At 43.4% G+C, this 16456-nt stretch overlaps 1 protein-coding gene across 7 annotated transcripts in view; it reads left to right on the forward strand.

The window, feature by feature from the left end:
• The window catches only part of prkcq (protein kinase C, theta), a 173946-nt gene that overhangs the window by 117139 nt on the left and 40351 nt on the right, over window positions 1-16456 (forward strand). For all 7 annotated transcript variants that reach the window (XM_043714126.1, XM_043714132.1, XM_043714127.1 and 4 more), the window contains 2 exons: window positions 5529-5683; window positions 10701-10874. In XM_043714126.1, coding sequence (XP_043570061.1) covers window positions 5529-5683; window positions 10701-10874 — 329 coding nt within the window. The remainder of the gene's footprint in view (window positions 1-5528; window positions 5684-10700; window positions 10875-16456) is intronic.

A 16456-nucleotide genomic window follows, 5' to 3' on the forward strand; every position in this document is an offset into this window, starting at 1 on the left:
TGCTAACCACTGAGCCACCGTGATATTTAGGAAGGTGATTAAAGAATTCAGGTAAAACAGAAAAAATGAAATTACATGACATCATGAGATACACCCGACGGCTTGACTTTGAGGCATCAGCAAATCCATCCAGCATGGAACATCATGGAAGATTAAGAGATAGGATATAATTAAAATGGAAACACAATGTTCCCTCAAGTTTTATTAGCTGTGGATGGTGAGCTTGTTAAGACATGAAATAGACAAGGAAGAGGATTGTATAATATGAAGACGACACTGTGGAGAGTGAAAGGTAGCAGGCAGAATGCACACATAGAGAACAGGAGGGCTCTCCTGGCCGAGTGGTAATGTCCTTATCTCTAGGCAAGAAGATCCAGGACATGTCTGAACAGGATAATTTAAATATCTATACAGAGGACAGTCAGAGGGACATCTTCTCTGGAACCATAAGGGTCAAGATCAGAGTGGTGCTGGAAAAGCACAGCAGGTCAAGCAGCATCCAAGGAACAGGAAAAATTGACCTTTCGGGCAAAAACCTTTCTCCATCCTGATGTAGGGCATTTGCCCGAAACGTCGATTCTCCTGCTCCTCGGATGCTGCCTGACCTGCTGTGCTTTTCCAGCACCACTCTAAGCTTGACTCTGATCTCCAACATCTGCAGTCCCCACTTCTGTGAGATTGATTGGAATCCTAAGGGACCAAGTTCCATATGATCTGATATAGCTCCTTTTGTACATGCTCAGTAGCTATTCTTAGAGTAAAGGTATAGTTCACCCTTTACTCCACGAAGGTAACAAAAGTATACTAGAGAAAGTTAAGAATAAAGTTTTTAAAATGCAACAAATAGGAAAGCAAAGAAATGGATGGGGCTCTAACAGAGTAGAAAAAGAAGCTGTATTCTACAGACACACTATCAACTCATGGAAAGTTGAGATAAGGAGAAGTCTCCTAAGGCTAAACTCAGATAGTGAGATTACACGAATATTGAATAATTATTATGCCATGGCATTTATCAGAATCTAACAAGGCCTACCAAGCCAGCAACACCCTCATCCCATAAATGAATCAAAAAGATTCAGACTTCTCCAGTGTGACCGAGTTTCTCCATCTGTAGTACATGTTATTAACAGCCTCAAACTCTTCAGGGTCTTCCCCCACCACCCCCGCCCCCTTCCCCACTCCTCCTTCTCCAAAGGCTGCACAAACCTGTAACTTTCTATAAAGATATAAGCTCTCAGTTAAGGCTCTCATGGTAGTGCCCATACCTCTGGGCCAGGTGACCTGAGTTCTGAATCTCACCTGCTCCAGAGATGTGAATGGGCTGATTAAAAAGTATGCGGCAGATTCAAGTCTTCAAAGATCACAAAGTACCAGAGTGCTTCTGTTTTAAATGCACCTTGATGCAAGCTGTCCTATTGTCTCAAAGATCAGCTACTGGAAAGGCTCATTTTTTTTCTGAGTGTAGGTGCTCATAAGATTTGCAACAGGACAAATGATGAAGAGTCATCTAGAACAAAACGTTAGCTTGCCCTCTCTCCACGGATGCTGCCTGACCCTCTGTGATCTCCAGCATTTGTTGTTGTTGTCAGTACAGATTCCAGCATCTGCAGTAATTTGCTTTTTGGTTTTTGAGCTTCTGTGCTTAACATTATCAATTGTGAACCTGAAGCGAGTGAAGGGACAGGGCAGGAACTGGTAACTGTTGCCCTGTTTGATGTTTCCTTTTCTTGGTTGATGGATGTGACCTTGCTCAGAGCTCCCTTTCCCTCACTCTCTTTTTCCACCACCCATCATCCTAAGTGGCCACTTTAGGAACACCAAATCAATGAAATAAAGATTTGCATTTATATACTGATCACTTTACAACATCCCTTGCCTCAGCGTATGTTGACTTATTTTAAAATAAAATATCACACTACACCAGGTTATAGTCCAACAGGTTTATTTGGAAGCACTAGCATTTGGAGCGCTGCTCCTTCATCAGGTAGTTAGTGGGCAGGATCATAAGCTGAAAAATGTGTTGCTGGAAAAGCGCAGCAGGTCAGGCAGCATCCAAGGAGCAGGAGAGACGTTTCGGGCATAAGCCCTTCTTCAGGAATTCCTGAAGAGGAGCTTATGCCCGAAACGTCGATTCTCCTGCTCTTTGGATGCTGCCTGACCTGCTACGCTTTTCCAGCGACACATTTTTCATCTCTGATCTCCAGCATCTGCAGTCCTCACTTTCTCCTGTCAGGATCATAAGACACAGAATTTATAGTAAAAGATCACAGTGTCATGCAATTGTATCTGTTGCAATCACTGTGATCTTTTATTATAAATTCTTTGTCTTGTGATCTTGCCCTACTGGCTACCTGACAAAGGAGCAGCGCTCTGAAAGCTAGTGCTTCCAAATAAACCTGTTGGACTATAACCTGGTGTTGGGTGATTTTTTTACTTTGTCCACGCCAGTCCAACACCGGCTCCACCTCATTGTATTTTGAAATAAGTAGACAAGCAGAGGGCTGGAAGAACACAGCAAGCCAGGCAGCATCAGAAGGTGGGGCAGTCAACGTTTCAGGTGTAACCCTTCTTCAGGCCTGGGGCTGGGTGTGGGGGGAGCTGCAGATAAAGGGTGTGGCAGGAGCAGGGTGGTGAGGTGGGGATAGGTGAAAAAAGATAAAAGGTACGTCTGGTTGGTTGATGGGAGGAATGAATCCAGTAGAAAATTGAGCAGCCGTCTTTTAATCAAGGAAACAAAGCCAACATTCATGCAGAGCAGAATCCCAGCAAGTAAAACGACAATCGTAACAAGAACAACTGATATTTGTATGGCACCTTTAAATATCATGTCCCATTGTGCTTCACATAGAGTCATAGAGACGTACAGCATGGAAACAGACCCTTCGGTCCAACCCGCCCAGATATCCCAACCCAAATCTAGTCCCACCTGCCAGCACCCGGTCCATATCCCTCCAAACTCCTCTAGGGGATCTCTAACCTTCACACATGTATATTCCTGATGAAAGGCTTTTGCCCAAAACGTCGATTTTCCTGCTACTCGGACGCTAGCAGACCAGCTGTGCTTTTACAGCACCACTCTAATCTGGTCTCTGAACTACACATACAAATGGTCTCTTAATATTTCTGATTTATACCCAAACAAATTCTTCCAACATTGAATTACTGCCATCTTTAATTAACCACCACCTTTTCCTAGCTCTCTGTCATTTCAATCTGTCAAATACCTTTCAACATTCAGGTCTCAAGTTTGGTCAACTTTCAACTGTGCCTCTGTAATTTCTAGCCAAACATATGGTTATGATCCCCAGCCAATATTGCTACTGGGAAAAATCAAATCCTAGAATGAAATCCAGCTTGATAAATAAAAACAAAACAGAAATGATTTCAGGACACAAAGCTGTAGATTTAGTTTTAATAATAAAACTGAAATTTATTACACAGAAGATAGAAAAGTAAAATAAACCAAACCAAGCTAAATATAACTGAAAGAGTTCAAAGCATACTGCAAAACTAAATCCCATCTTCTCTGCAACACAATCCATGGAATATAAAACACAATATGAGACTGAGGCTCAAAAGATCAGCTGATCGAAAGCTCAGTCAACAACTTAGGCTTTAGTAAGCTTCTTAAAGCAGGACGAGAGAGGAAGGTTTAAGGTAGGAATTTCAGAGATTAGGGTCCCGGTAGCTGATGGTGCGACCTCCTTTGGTGGAGCGATGAGTACCAGCCATGTTCAAAGGTCAGAATCAAAGGAATGCAAAATCTCCAGGGGGGAAGGAGGTGATGATTATGGGGCTGGAGAAGGTTAGAGAGATATTGACAGGGAGCCAATGTATGTCAGTGAGCAGAGGTTTGATTATGGAATGTGGATGGGTACATGCAAAGACATGGGCAGCAGAGGATGGCCTCAATTTGCATTTGGAGATAACAGTTGCGGGAGATGTGTTCTTCAGACTCATTATTTTCAGGATCATAGAAATACAGAAACATATATGATAGGAGCTGGTGTCGGCCATTCAGCCCCATGAGCCCGCTCCCCCATTCAATATGGTTGTGGCTGATCATCGAGCTCAATACCCCCCCCCCCCGTATCCATTGAACCCTTTAGCTACAAGAGATATATTTCCAGGTTGCTCTGCTATAACATGTGTTGCATCAACATGAATTCATTGTAACCTGATTGACGAATTGGGGATGCTGTTTCTTAAGCACAAATTTTTTAAATGTGCGCTGGTTGCAATGCGATTATATCGCCAACACTTTAAGTGCTGTTTCTAAAGCGTGACTTCTCTATAACGCAATGTTACAGAAGAACTGACAACACATTCTTCATAAAAACACACAATGTGTTGGCTTCAACCACTTTCTGTGGTAAAGGTTTCCACAGGCTCCCCACTCTCTGGGCGAAGAAATTTCTCCTTATCTTAAACGTAAAGATTTATCCCTTATCCATAAACTATAATCCCTCGTTCTGGACTCCCCCATCATCAGGAACAGCTTTTCTGCATCTAAATTATCGAGTCCTGCTAGAATTTTATAGGTTTCTATGAGATCCCCCCTCATTCTTCGAAACTCCAGTGAATACAATCCTCACTGAGTCAGTCTCTCCTCATACAGCAGTCCTGCCAATCCAGGAATTCAAATAAGGAGGCAGTCTTCCAGGTTTGGCCTCACCAGTGCCCTGCATAATTGTAGCAAAGTATCCTTGTTCCTGTGCTCGAGTCCTCTCGTTATGAAGGCCAACACACAGTTTGCCTTCTTTATAGCTTGCTGCACTTTCATGCTAACTTGCAGTCAGTAATGTGTGAGAACACCAAGTACCATAGGGAAGGGCATGGGGAGGGGGGGAATATTGTGCCACATCTGATGGACAGCATCTCAATAAGATGGTGGTTTGTCAGGACTGCACTGAAATTTCTGTATGAACCATGATTTATTGCAACGCACATAGAGACATAGAGTTGTAGAGCACAGTCACAGACCATTCAGTCCAACTTGTCTGTGTCAGCCAGATATCCTAAATTAATCCAGTCTTATTTGCCAGCCTTTGGCCCTTATCCCTCTAAACACTTCCTATTCATATACCCATCCAGATGCCTTTTAAATGTTGCAATTATTCCAGCCTCTACCACTTCCTCTGGCAGCTCATTCCATACACACAACACCCTCTGGGTGAAAAAATTGCCTCTTAGGTCCCTTTTAAATCTTTCCCCTCTCACTTTATATCCATGCCCTCTAGTTTTAGACTCCCCTACACTGGGGAAAAGACCTTGGCCACTTACCCTATCCATGCCCCTTATAAACCTCTAAGATCAGCAGTAGGTCATTTAGTCCTTGAGTCAGTTCCACCACCCCATTCAATTATATCATGGTGTCTTTTCCCAACATAAGTTATATCCTGTGAAAGGTAAACTCATGCTGTAATTGGGGCCAGTTCGATGACGAGGAAGGTGATAACTCTTCTTGGATTCTCCATTGAAATGCATTTCCCTGCAAGTTCCTGAGTGTTCCTCCTTCCTATTTCCAGAGGTGCAAGGAATCAGCTGGGAAACTCCAATTGAAGAGGAAGACTCATCGTCCGACTCTCCCACCTATGAGGAACCCCACCGAATCGACCAGCGCAGGTTCACAGTTGACGACTTTGTCCTTCACAAAATGCTCGGAAAAGGGAGTTTTGGCAAGGTGAGCAATGTGCAGCTCTGTCGTTGGCGCAGTGCTGGGGGAGGGGAATCCCCACCTTGAAGCAATCTCTCAGGTTGGCCTGAAAGGCACAAACATTCGAGAGAATCGGAACAAGACGAGTCCATGTGGCTGCTCAGACATGCCGGGCCAAAGTCCACCACTCCCACCCAACAAAGAAGGGAGTATGTGTCATGGTAATGTCACCAGATGGTAATCCAGAGCCCTGGAAATGTTCTGGAAATATGGGTTCAAATCCCACTTGGGCTGATGGTGACATTTGAATTCAATAACAAAAATTTGGAATTGAATTTTAGTCTAATTTAACCATTGTCAATTATCACAAAAAAACCATCTGGTTCACTAATATCCTTTAGGGAAGGAAATCTGCCATCCTTATCTGGTCTGGCCTACAAGTGACTCCAGGCCTCAGCTACATGGTTGAATCTTAACTGTGCCCTAGGCAATTAGAGATGGGTAATATAAATGTTGGCCTAGCCAGTGACACCCACATCCCAAATGCGAGCAAAATATACTGCCTGATAATGTGGCAAGCAAAGCTGAATCTCACCAAGCCTCCTGAGACATCACCTTCCAAACTGGTCATTTCCGCCATCTCAAAGGACAAGGGCAGCAGATACATGGGAACACCCTCCAAGCTCCGCATTATCCTGATTTGGAAGAGTCTCAATGTTCCTCATTGTCACTGGGTCAAAATCCTGGAGCTCCCTTCCCTAAAAGTACAGCGGGTGTACCTATAAACCAAAGAAACAGACAGTTGTTTGAGGAGGCAGCCCATTGCCACCTTCCCCAGTGCAATTAGGGCCAGACAGTCATTACTGCCCCAACCTCCAAGTGCCCATAACCCTTGTGTGAGCGTTTCAAAAACTCATAATAAACATACCGGTTCCAGACCGTCTGTCTTATAAAATAATGAATGTGAAGAACAGGGTTAGAATTTTCATGGGGTTCTTTCAATTAATTGACATTCTAGGGAAACATTTGAGACAATCAGAAAATCAAGGTAAAGGTTTTCAGTTAAAACCCCATTGGAATCCTAGTGATTTAGCTTCAACAAAATACCTTTAAGGTCACTCAAAATTTGAAGTAAATGTACTTGTGTGTTTCTGACAATTCCCCTGTTATTTTACTAAAGTCATTAACACACATTAAGTAACTGGAGTTCTGCTTTTGCTAAAACAGCAAACATGGGAAAAGATGTTTCACAGTGTCATGCCAAAGCAGACACACTGTGCAGACTGATTTGCACTGAGCAGTTTCACATCTCAGTGTATATTATTTTACAGTTGAACATGAGTAATTGTTATTTGTGAGCTGCCCTATGTAAATCCATGTGACTAGAAAATATTCTATGATATCTTGTTTCTTTAGGTTGGTATATTGATGTGAGTATTTTGCTCCTAATAACTTCACCCCTTTTAAGAATCTGAAACTCTTGTAATATTTGAACAGCATTTGGATATTCATTTGCATTGCCAAAGCCTGCAGAGCTATAGGCCAAGAACTGGAGGAAGGGATTAGTGTATACAGATCTTTGTTGATCAGTGCAGAAACCATGGGCCAAATAGCCTCCTCCGGTGGAGCAAACATCTATGTGCCAAGATAGTGTTGAAAATAATGTATGCAGGAAAGCTTCCGCGATGTCCAGAAATTAGTAAAGCACCACCAAGCAGCGAGACATCCTGAAGCTGTGGGGAGGTTGTGGTAATGTCATGGAAATATACAGCACAGAAATAGACCCTTCACTCCAACTCGTCCAAGCCAACCAGATATCCTAAACTCATCTAGTCCCATTTGCCAGCACTTGGCCAATATCCCTCTAACCCCTTCCTATTCATATATCCATCCTGATGCCTATTAAATGGTGTAATTGTACCAGCCTCCACCACTTCCTCTGGCAGCTCATTCCATACACCGCATCACCCTCTGTATGAAATATTGCCCCTTAGGTCCCTTTAAAAACTTTCCCCTCTCACCCTGAAACTATGCCCTCTAGTTTTGGACCCCCCCCCAATAGTTCCAACAAACTCTTTCTTTATTAACACATTAATGTACAGAATGTAAATCTTTACATTATGATATGGTTCCTCCATCTCTCCCTTCCCAGAGTCTACATGGCTCATGACTATTGATTTCTGAACTACAGGAGATAATGGTAAGACCATAAGGCATAGGAGTGGATGTAAGGCCATTTGGCCGATCGAGTCCACTCCACCATTTAGATTAGATAAGATTACTTACAGTGTGGAAACAGGCCCTTCGGCCCAACAAGTCCACACCGTCCCGCCGAAGCGCAACCCACCCATACCCCTACATTTACCCCTTACCTAACACTATGGGCAATTTAGCATGGCCAATTCACCTAACCTGCACATCTTTTGGACTGTGGGAGGAAACCGGAGCACCCGGAGGAAACCCACGCAGACACGGGGAGAACGTGCAAACTCCACACAGTCAGTCGCCTGAGGCGGGAATTGAACCCGGGTCTCTGGCGCTGTGAGGCAGCAGTGCTAACCACTGTGCCACCGTGCCGCCCACACGGGTGATGTACTGATGGACATGGCTGATGGACATTTCAAAGCCACTTACCTGCACTCTCCCCATATCCCATAATTCCTTGCAAGATCAAGAATTTATCAATTTCTGCTTTGAAGACATTTAATGTTCCAGCCTCCACTGAGCTCTGTGGCAATGAATTCCACAGGCCCACCACTCTCTGGCTGAAGAAATGTCTCCTCATTTCATTCTAAATTGACTCCCTCTAATTCTAAGGCTGTGCCCACAGGACCTAGTATCCCCGCCTGACGGAAACAACTTCCCAGCATCCACCCCTTCTAAGCCATGCATTATCTTGTAAGTTTCTATTAGATCTCCCCTCAACCTCCTAAACGCTAATGAATGCAATCCCAGGATCCTTTGCTGTTCATTGTATGTTACGCCGACCATTCCAGGGATCATCCGTGTGAATCTCCACTGGACACGCTCCAGTGCCAGTATATCCTTCCTGAGGTGTGGGGCCCAAAATTGGGCACAGAATTCGAAATGGGGCCTAACTAGATCTTTATAAAGTGGCACATCGCTGCTTTTGCATTCCAACCCTCTTGAGATAAATGACAATATTACATTTGCTTTCTTAACCATGGACTCAAACTGCAAGTCAACTTTTACAGAATCCTGGACTAGCTTTCCCAGATCCTTTGTACTTTGGCTTTATGAATTTACTCACTTTTTAGAAAATAGTCCATGCCTGTATTCTTTTTTCCGAAGTGCAAGACCTCACATTTACTCATGTTGAATTTCATCAACCATTTCTTGGACCACTCTCCTAAACTGTCTAAATCTTTCTACAGCCTCCCCACCTCCTCAGAACTACCTGCCTGTCCACCTAACTTCATGTCATTAACAAACTTCGCCAGAATGCCCCCAGTCCCCTCATCCAGATCATTAATATATAAAGTGAACAGGGGCAGGACACCACTTGTCACTAGCTGCCGTTCTGAAAAAGAACCTTTTATGCCAACTCTCTGCCTTCTGTCAGACAGCCAATCCTCAATCCATGCCAACAACTCACCTCGAACACCATGGGCCCTCACCTTACTCAGCAGAATCCCGTGAGGCACCTTATCAAAGGCCTTCTGGAAATCTAAGTAGATAACATCCACTGGGTTTCCCTGGTCTAACCTACTTGTTACCTCTTCAAAGAATTCTAACAGGTTTGTCAGGCACGACCTCCCCTTACTAAATCCATGCTGACTTGTTCTAATCCAACCCTCCACATCCAAGAATTTAGAAATCTCATCCTTAATGATGGATTCTAGAATTTTACCTACAAACCGAGGTTAGGCCAATCGGACTATAATTTTCCATCTTTTGTCTTGTGCTAATGTCCCAGTAATAGTAATCCAGAGGTTCAGGCTTAATTCTCTGGGGGCAACACCACCCCCAGAAAAAACATTGTGCCTATTTACCCTATCCATGCCCCTCATGATTTTATAAACCCCTATAAGGTCATCCGTCAGCCTCTGATGCTCCAAGGCAAATAGTCCAGTCCTTCAGCCTCTCCCTGTGTCTCAAACCGTCCAACTCTGGCAACATCCTTGTAAATCTTTTCTGAATCCTTTGATCTTTTCTATAGCAGGGAGACCAGAATTGACGCAATATTGGACTAGTAATCCCATTACCAAGATCAATGTCCTGGGGAGAAAGGTTTGAACCCCACCATGACAGATGGTGAAATCTGAACTGAGTAAAATCTGAAATTCAATGCTGGCCTAATGGTGCCTGTGCAACTCGTATTGACTTGTCCTAAAAATCAAACTGGTTTTTGGGAAGGAAATCTGCCATCCTTACCTGGTCTGGTGTACATGTGACTGCAGAGCCCCAGCAATGTGGTTGACTCTTTACTGCCCCCTGGAATGGCCCAATAAGCCATTCAGTTCAGGGTGAGTCAGGGATGGACAACAAACACTGGCCTTGTCAATGTAGCCTACATTCCATGAAAGAGAAACGAAATGCTGGAACATCAATTTGAGATCCTTCATCAGAAGAATTATGGTGAGGAGTTAGGCAGACAATGTGGATACTTTTCCGTTCTTCCAAATACTTTGCCTGATGTCTATTTCTTGCATTTTCTCCTTTTTATTCCAGTTGCCTGAATCCCATTGCATTCATTTTCAGAATTTATCTACTTGGTGACAATCTGTGGGTCAATGTGATAGACTGATACATAGGCCTTGGTTCAAACAATCCAGGACGATAGCGACAATACATAATTGGAAAACAATTCAAATTAATTTTATGAATCTTATCAGACCTGCTAAAGCAAGGGATGAGTAAAAGTTTAACTCCTGCAGTCCCAGGTCATAATGGGATAGCATTTTGTGGAAGTAAACATTCTTATCTATCATTTTTTCCAACTATCAGTTGTACTCCATGAATGGGGATGGACAGTTCCACCTTAGTAACAGCTTCTCTCCTATTCCTATCTCCTCCTCTCCAGGTCTTCCTTGCAGAGCTAAAGGACAAGAATCAGTTCTTTGCCATTAAAGCATTGAAGAAGGATGTGGTGCTGATGGACGATGATGTGGAATGCACTATGGTTGAGAAACGGGTACTCTCTCTTGCCTGGGAACATCCATTTCTCACTCACCTCTACTGTACGTTCCAAACCAAGGTAAGCTTTTTTTTAAAGTTTTCAATCCTTTTGTTTTTATTAACTTTTGCAAGTAATCTGCAATTATTGAACATGTTTCAACATGTTTGGTTAGCGCAGCTAGGCATGATATAACATACGGGTTCAGTCACTCCCACTGTTTTGGAGTTCACCTCCTTTCATAGTGCCATATTACAGATTCCCAACCAAGGCACATCCTTTTTCCTTCCTGATAGAGAGGATGGCTAACCAAGCTTCATCTCTCCCTGGCACACTTCCTTAGGCGTTAGGATAGCTTTTGGTTTCAGCTGCCTCTGTGGATTGCACTGACACCATCAGTATAATCCTATGCTTAGTCATCCTATGCAGTGATTCCACTGCTATGAAGTCTGTATATCAGCGCACTGCCCTGCACTGTAGGCACTGTCCCTCAGGTTGGACTGCCCAACCCTGAGCCTGCTATCTCTCTGCCTTATCGGAGAGTGACTATTGTCTCACTCTCAGAAGTTTCAAAGAGAAAGTGAGGACTGCAGATGCTGGAGAGTCAGAGTTGAAACGTCTGGGCTGAAGGAGGGTATATGCCTGATTCTCCTGTTCCTCAGACGCTGCTTGACCTGCCATGCTTTTTCCAGCACCACACAATTTGACTCTCAGAAGTTCCAAACAACTCTTTTTTTTAACTAACACACTAATGTACCGAATGCGAACTTTTACATTGTGATCTCTTCATATGGTTCCTCCATCCCTCTCTTCTCAGCATCTACATGGCATGTGACTCTTGATTTCAGAACTACAGGGGATGGCGGTATAGTGATAATGCCACAATAATAGTAATGTAGATGTTCAGACTTAATTCTCTGGGGGGAAGGGCTCAATCTCACTATGATTAGATGGTGGAATTTAAGTTCAATTAATAAAATTTTGAATTCAATGCTAATCTCAGTTTACTTGAATGGTGACTATTGCTCATCATAAAAACACATCTGGTTCACTAATGTCCTTCAGGCCTACATATGACTTCAACCCTGCAGCAATGTGGTTGTCTCTTAACAATCCCATGAAATCCAAGGCAGCACAGTAGCTCAGTGGTTAGCATTACTGCCTCACAGCACCAGGGACCCAGGTTTGATTCCAGCCTCAGGCAACTGCCTATGTGGAGTTTGTATGTTCTCCCCGTGTCTGCGTGGGTTTCCTTCAGGTGCTCTGTATTCCTCCCACAATCCAAAGATGTGCAGGTTAGGAGAATTGGCCATGCTACATTGCCCATAGTGTTCAGGGATGTATTGGTTAGGTGCATTAGTCAGGGGTACATGAAAAGTAATAGGGTAGGGGAATAGGTCTGGGTTGATTATTTTTCGGAGGGTTGGTGTGGATTTGTTGGGCTAAATAGCCTGTTCCACGCTGTAGGGATTCTATAAAAGGCTCAGCAAACCTTCAGTTCAAGGGCAATAAGGGATGGGCAGCAAATCCTGACCTTGCCAGCAATACCTGAATCCTGTGAAAGAAGAAGATGATCACATCAGTAACCAATGCATTTCCATAATACTACCTGCTCACGTTGTCTGGCTGAAATTGGTGATAAAGTCCCTGATTCAGAAGCAATGAAAACAAGTAAATGAGAAAAGAAATTATTGATTATACTTGTGCTGTGCTAATAAGTCAAGTTATTAATTTACAGGTAGCTCCAGTGAGAATGATGATGTTTTAACATCATTAACCATGGAGCGCATCCCTTACAGTGTTTTATTTCCAATCCATTATAACATCCCTCTGTACAGGAATAAATGATTGTGTTTAATTGGATGTGTTCATACCTCCTGTGTATTGGGGAGTTAAACATGTTGGCCAAGTCACATACTGAGTTCTTCCAACCAGTTGCACATTATAAACTGTGAACTTGAAATGGTCTTTAAATTGCAAATTAATCTCATGCTGATTTGGATAGAATGGTTTTGTGTGTGATTAATTAAAAAGAAATGAAGAAACAAAGTCAACTAACTTTCCTGGCAAACATTGTGAATAGTGGTTATGGACATCACTACTAAACTAGATGGGTAGATAGATTCCCTACAGCGTGGAAACAAGCCCTTCGGCCCAACAAGTCCACACCGACCCTCCGAAGAGAAACCCACCCCACTATATTTACCCCTGACTAATCCACCTAACAAAACAGGCAATTTAGCATGGCCAATTCACCTACCCTGCACATCTTTGGACTGTGGGAGGAAACCGGAGCACCCGGAGGAAACCCACGCCAACACAGGGAGAATGTGGAAACTCCACACAGACAGTTGCCCAAGGCGGGAATTGAACCATTTGCCCCTGGCATTGTGAGGCAGTAGTGCTAGCCACTGAGCCACCATGCTACCCATCCAGATTAGGTTAGAGTGCTGCTGGAAAAGCACAGCAGGTCAGGCAGCATCCAAGGATCTGGTCTTTCACAATCTGTGTATCAGGAAGAATGGTCTTGAGTTTATTTTCTCTATCCATTAAGGATTATATATCTTAATTGGTTTTATCTCAAGCATTTAATCTTGAAGCCAAGTAGTCCTGTTTTATTTAAATATGTGTAAGAGGAATCCCAATTGTCACAAATCTCTCAAAGGGGTCACTGGTTTACTTTGTACATAATGCCATTCCTTGGCGTTATTGTCAACTCTGATGGTGTCATTCAAAAGTCCATATTCAGTGACTTTGAGTTAACATTATATAATATCAGAAGATAAGGTTTTTAACCAGAGAAGATAAGATTTTTAACCAGAGTCTAGATTAGAGTGGTGCTGGAAAAGCACAGCTGGTCAGGCAGTATCTGAGGAGCAGGAAAATCGATGTTTTGGGCAAAAGCCCTTCATCAAGATTGAAGTTCATTCCTGATGAAGGGCTTTCGCCCAAAACGTTGATTTTCCTGCTCCTCAGATGCTGCCTGACCAGCTGTGCTTTTCCAGCACCACTCTGATCTAGACTCTAGTTTCCAGCATCTGCAGTCCTCACTTTTGCCCTAACCAGACAATATAAACATTGAGGAGAAAGTGAGGACTGCAGATGCTGGAGATCAGAGCTGATAATGTGTTGCTGGAAAAGCACAGCAGGTCAGGCAGCATCCAAGGAACAGAAGAATTGACATTTCGGGCATAAGCCTGAAGATTCTCCTGTTCCTTAGATGCTGCCTGACCTGCTGCGCTTTTCCAGCAACACATTTTCAGCTCAATATAAACACTGACCTAATACATACTTGTAACTTATCCTTGAATCCTTATCCTGCCCTTAATCAAACATCAGGCAATGTTCTTATCCCTAATATATGTCAAAACCTGGATAGAGTGGACATGCAGAAGATGATTCCACTCGTAGGAGAGACTAGGACACCAGGACACAGCCTCGGAGTGAAGGGACATTCTTTAGAACTGAGATGGGGAAGAAGGCAGAGAGTGGTGACTCTGTGGAACTCATTCCTACAGAGCGCTGTTGAGGTCAGATCATTGGGTATCTAATACAGAGATAGGTTCTTCATTGATAAGGAGATCAAGGGTGACATGGAGAAGGCAGGGAATGGGGTTGAGAAACATCAGCCATGATCAAATGGTGAGCAAACTTGATGGACATAATGGCCTAATACTGCTCCGATTGTATATAGGTCTGTGGTCTTACACCCAATTCAGTGTGACCAAGTGAGCTGGGGCATGAAATGGGATGTAGATAGGGTTCAGAGCAAGTTGTTTTCTTTAACCTTTGATGGAATGTCTCTTGCTGGGCCAGCATTTGTTGAACATCCCTAATTGCCCTTTAATTGAGTGACTTGCTCAGCCATTGCAGAGGGCAATAGGAGTCAACCACATTGTTATGGTCTGGAGTCACATATGGGCCAGACTGGGCACAGACAGCATTATTGATCTGGATGGATATTTGTATCAATCATTGATGGCTATTATGGCTACCACTTTTGAGATTGGTTTTCGATTCCAGACTATTCTAGTCTCTGAATTTCAATTTCACTAGTTGTCATGTCCCCAGGAAACAATAGCTATCTACAGCCCAACTGACAGTAATCCTACAGCCCTATTTATCAAACTCAGTTTTGATGGCTTCCAGAAAGCTGAGGTTAAACTATCATGCGAAGCAACGGCACGGTGGCTCAGTGATTAGCACTGCAGCCTCACAGCACCAGGGTCCCAGGTTCAATACCAGCCTTGGGTGACTGTCTGTGTGAAGTTTGCACATTCTCCCCGTGTCTGCGTGGGTTTGCTCTGGATGTGCAGGTCAGGTGAATTGGCCATGCTAAATTGCCCATAGTATTAGGTACATTAGTCAGAGAGAGATGGTTCTGGGTGGGTTACTCTTCGTTAGGTTGGGCTGAAGGGCCTATTTCCACACTGTAGGGAATCTAATCTAAACTCACTTAGCCAATTTTGAATTGTGGCTCAAATCCAATTTTAGCCCCATTGAGTCTAATATAGCGCAATGTTGTGTCTTTGGTTAATTGTGTGGTGAATGTAAAATGTGGGATAGCTCTATAGAGACAGGATTGATGATAAAATCTGAGGGAGTCCCTATTTGCCCAGCCCCTCACAGCCATTCGGCTGGGATATATGTCTTCTTTGCCGGTCACAGCACATACCCAAGAAAGCAGAAGAACGCGATATATCTTAGAATGGCAAAGGGTAATAGCATCAGTATTAGGTTGTGTCTTACCATTAGTAATCAAACACTGGAGTTTGGATAATGGCTTTTCTCATTCTTTGATATTTTTCACACGTATAAACAATTATTCAGCAATTCAGCCCCTCCCTCAAGCTCAAACCCTCCAATCCTGACAACATCCTTGTAAATCTTGTCTGAACCCTTTCAAGATTCGCAACATCATTCCTATAGCAGGGACAGCAGAAGAGGTAGCAGATTAAGCTCCGTGCATTACATTTCAAGTTCAGTGCCCCACGCTATCTCACACTTAAGTCAGAGAAAAATAAGCCTCTAAGTCTATCGGATTTTGGAGATCCTGCCTCAGGTCACTCTTGAGAGCTGCCAAACTGCTTATCTGTCTCTAATTATTCTTTGCTCAAGTAGAAGTAGCCAAAATAAGTCAAGGGACAGAGCAATCCTCTGGTCATTATACTTATGAGGAGAAAGTGAGGTCTGCAGATGCTGGAGATCAGAGATGGAAATGTGTTGCTGGAAAAGCGCAGCAGGTCAGGCAGCATCTAGGGAACAGGAGAATCGACGTTTCGGGCATTAGCCCTTCTTCACTCTAATGCCCGAAATGTCGATTCTCCTGTTCCCTAGATGCTGCCTGACCTGCTGCGCTTTTCCAGTAACACATTTCCATCTCATTATACTTATGGCCTGAGAGATCTTTTAGTTCTATATGATCTAACACAAAAGCCATATTTGTGGCTTTGGTTATTCCAAAGTTCCAGAATGTGTAACTAACTATACAAGTTAGATTCCTGAATAATTCCCATCCTCATATACAAAGCATTCAATAAAATAGTACGCTGTGGCAACTTCATAATGATAAACCTCCACTCATACATTCATAGAGTCATACAGCACTCATCCATGCCGACCATGTTCCCAAACTAAACGAGTCCCACTTGCCTGCATTTGGC

This window comes from Chiloscyllium plagiosum, chromosome 23 (assembly GCF_004010195.1).
Source record: "Chiloscyllium plagiosum isolate BGI_BamShark_2017 chromosome 23, ASM401019v2, whole genome shotgun sequence".
NCBI classification, from domain to species: Eukaryota; Metazoa; Chordata; class Chondrichthyes; order Orectolobiformes; family Hemiscylliidae; genus Chiloscyllium; species Chiloscyllium plagiosum.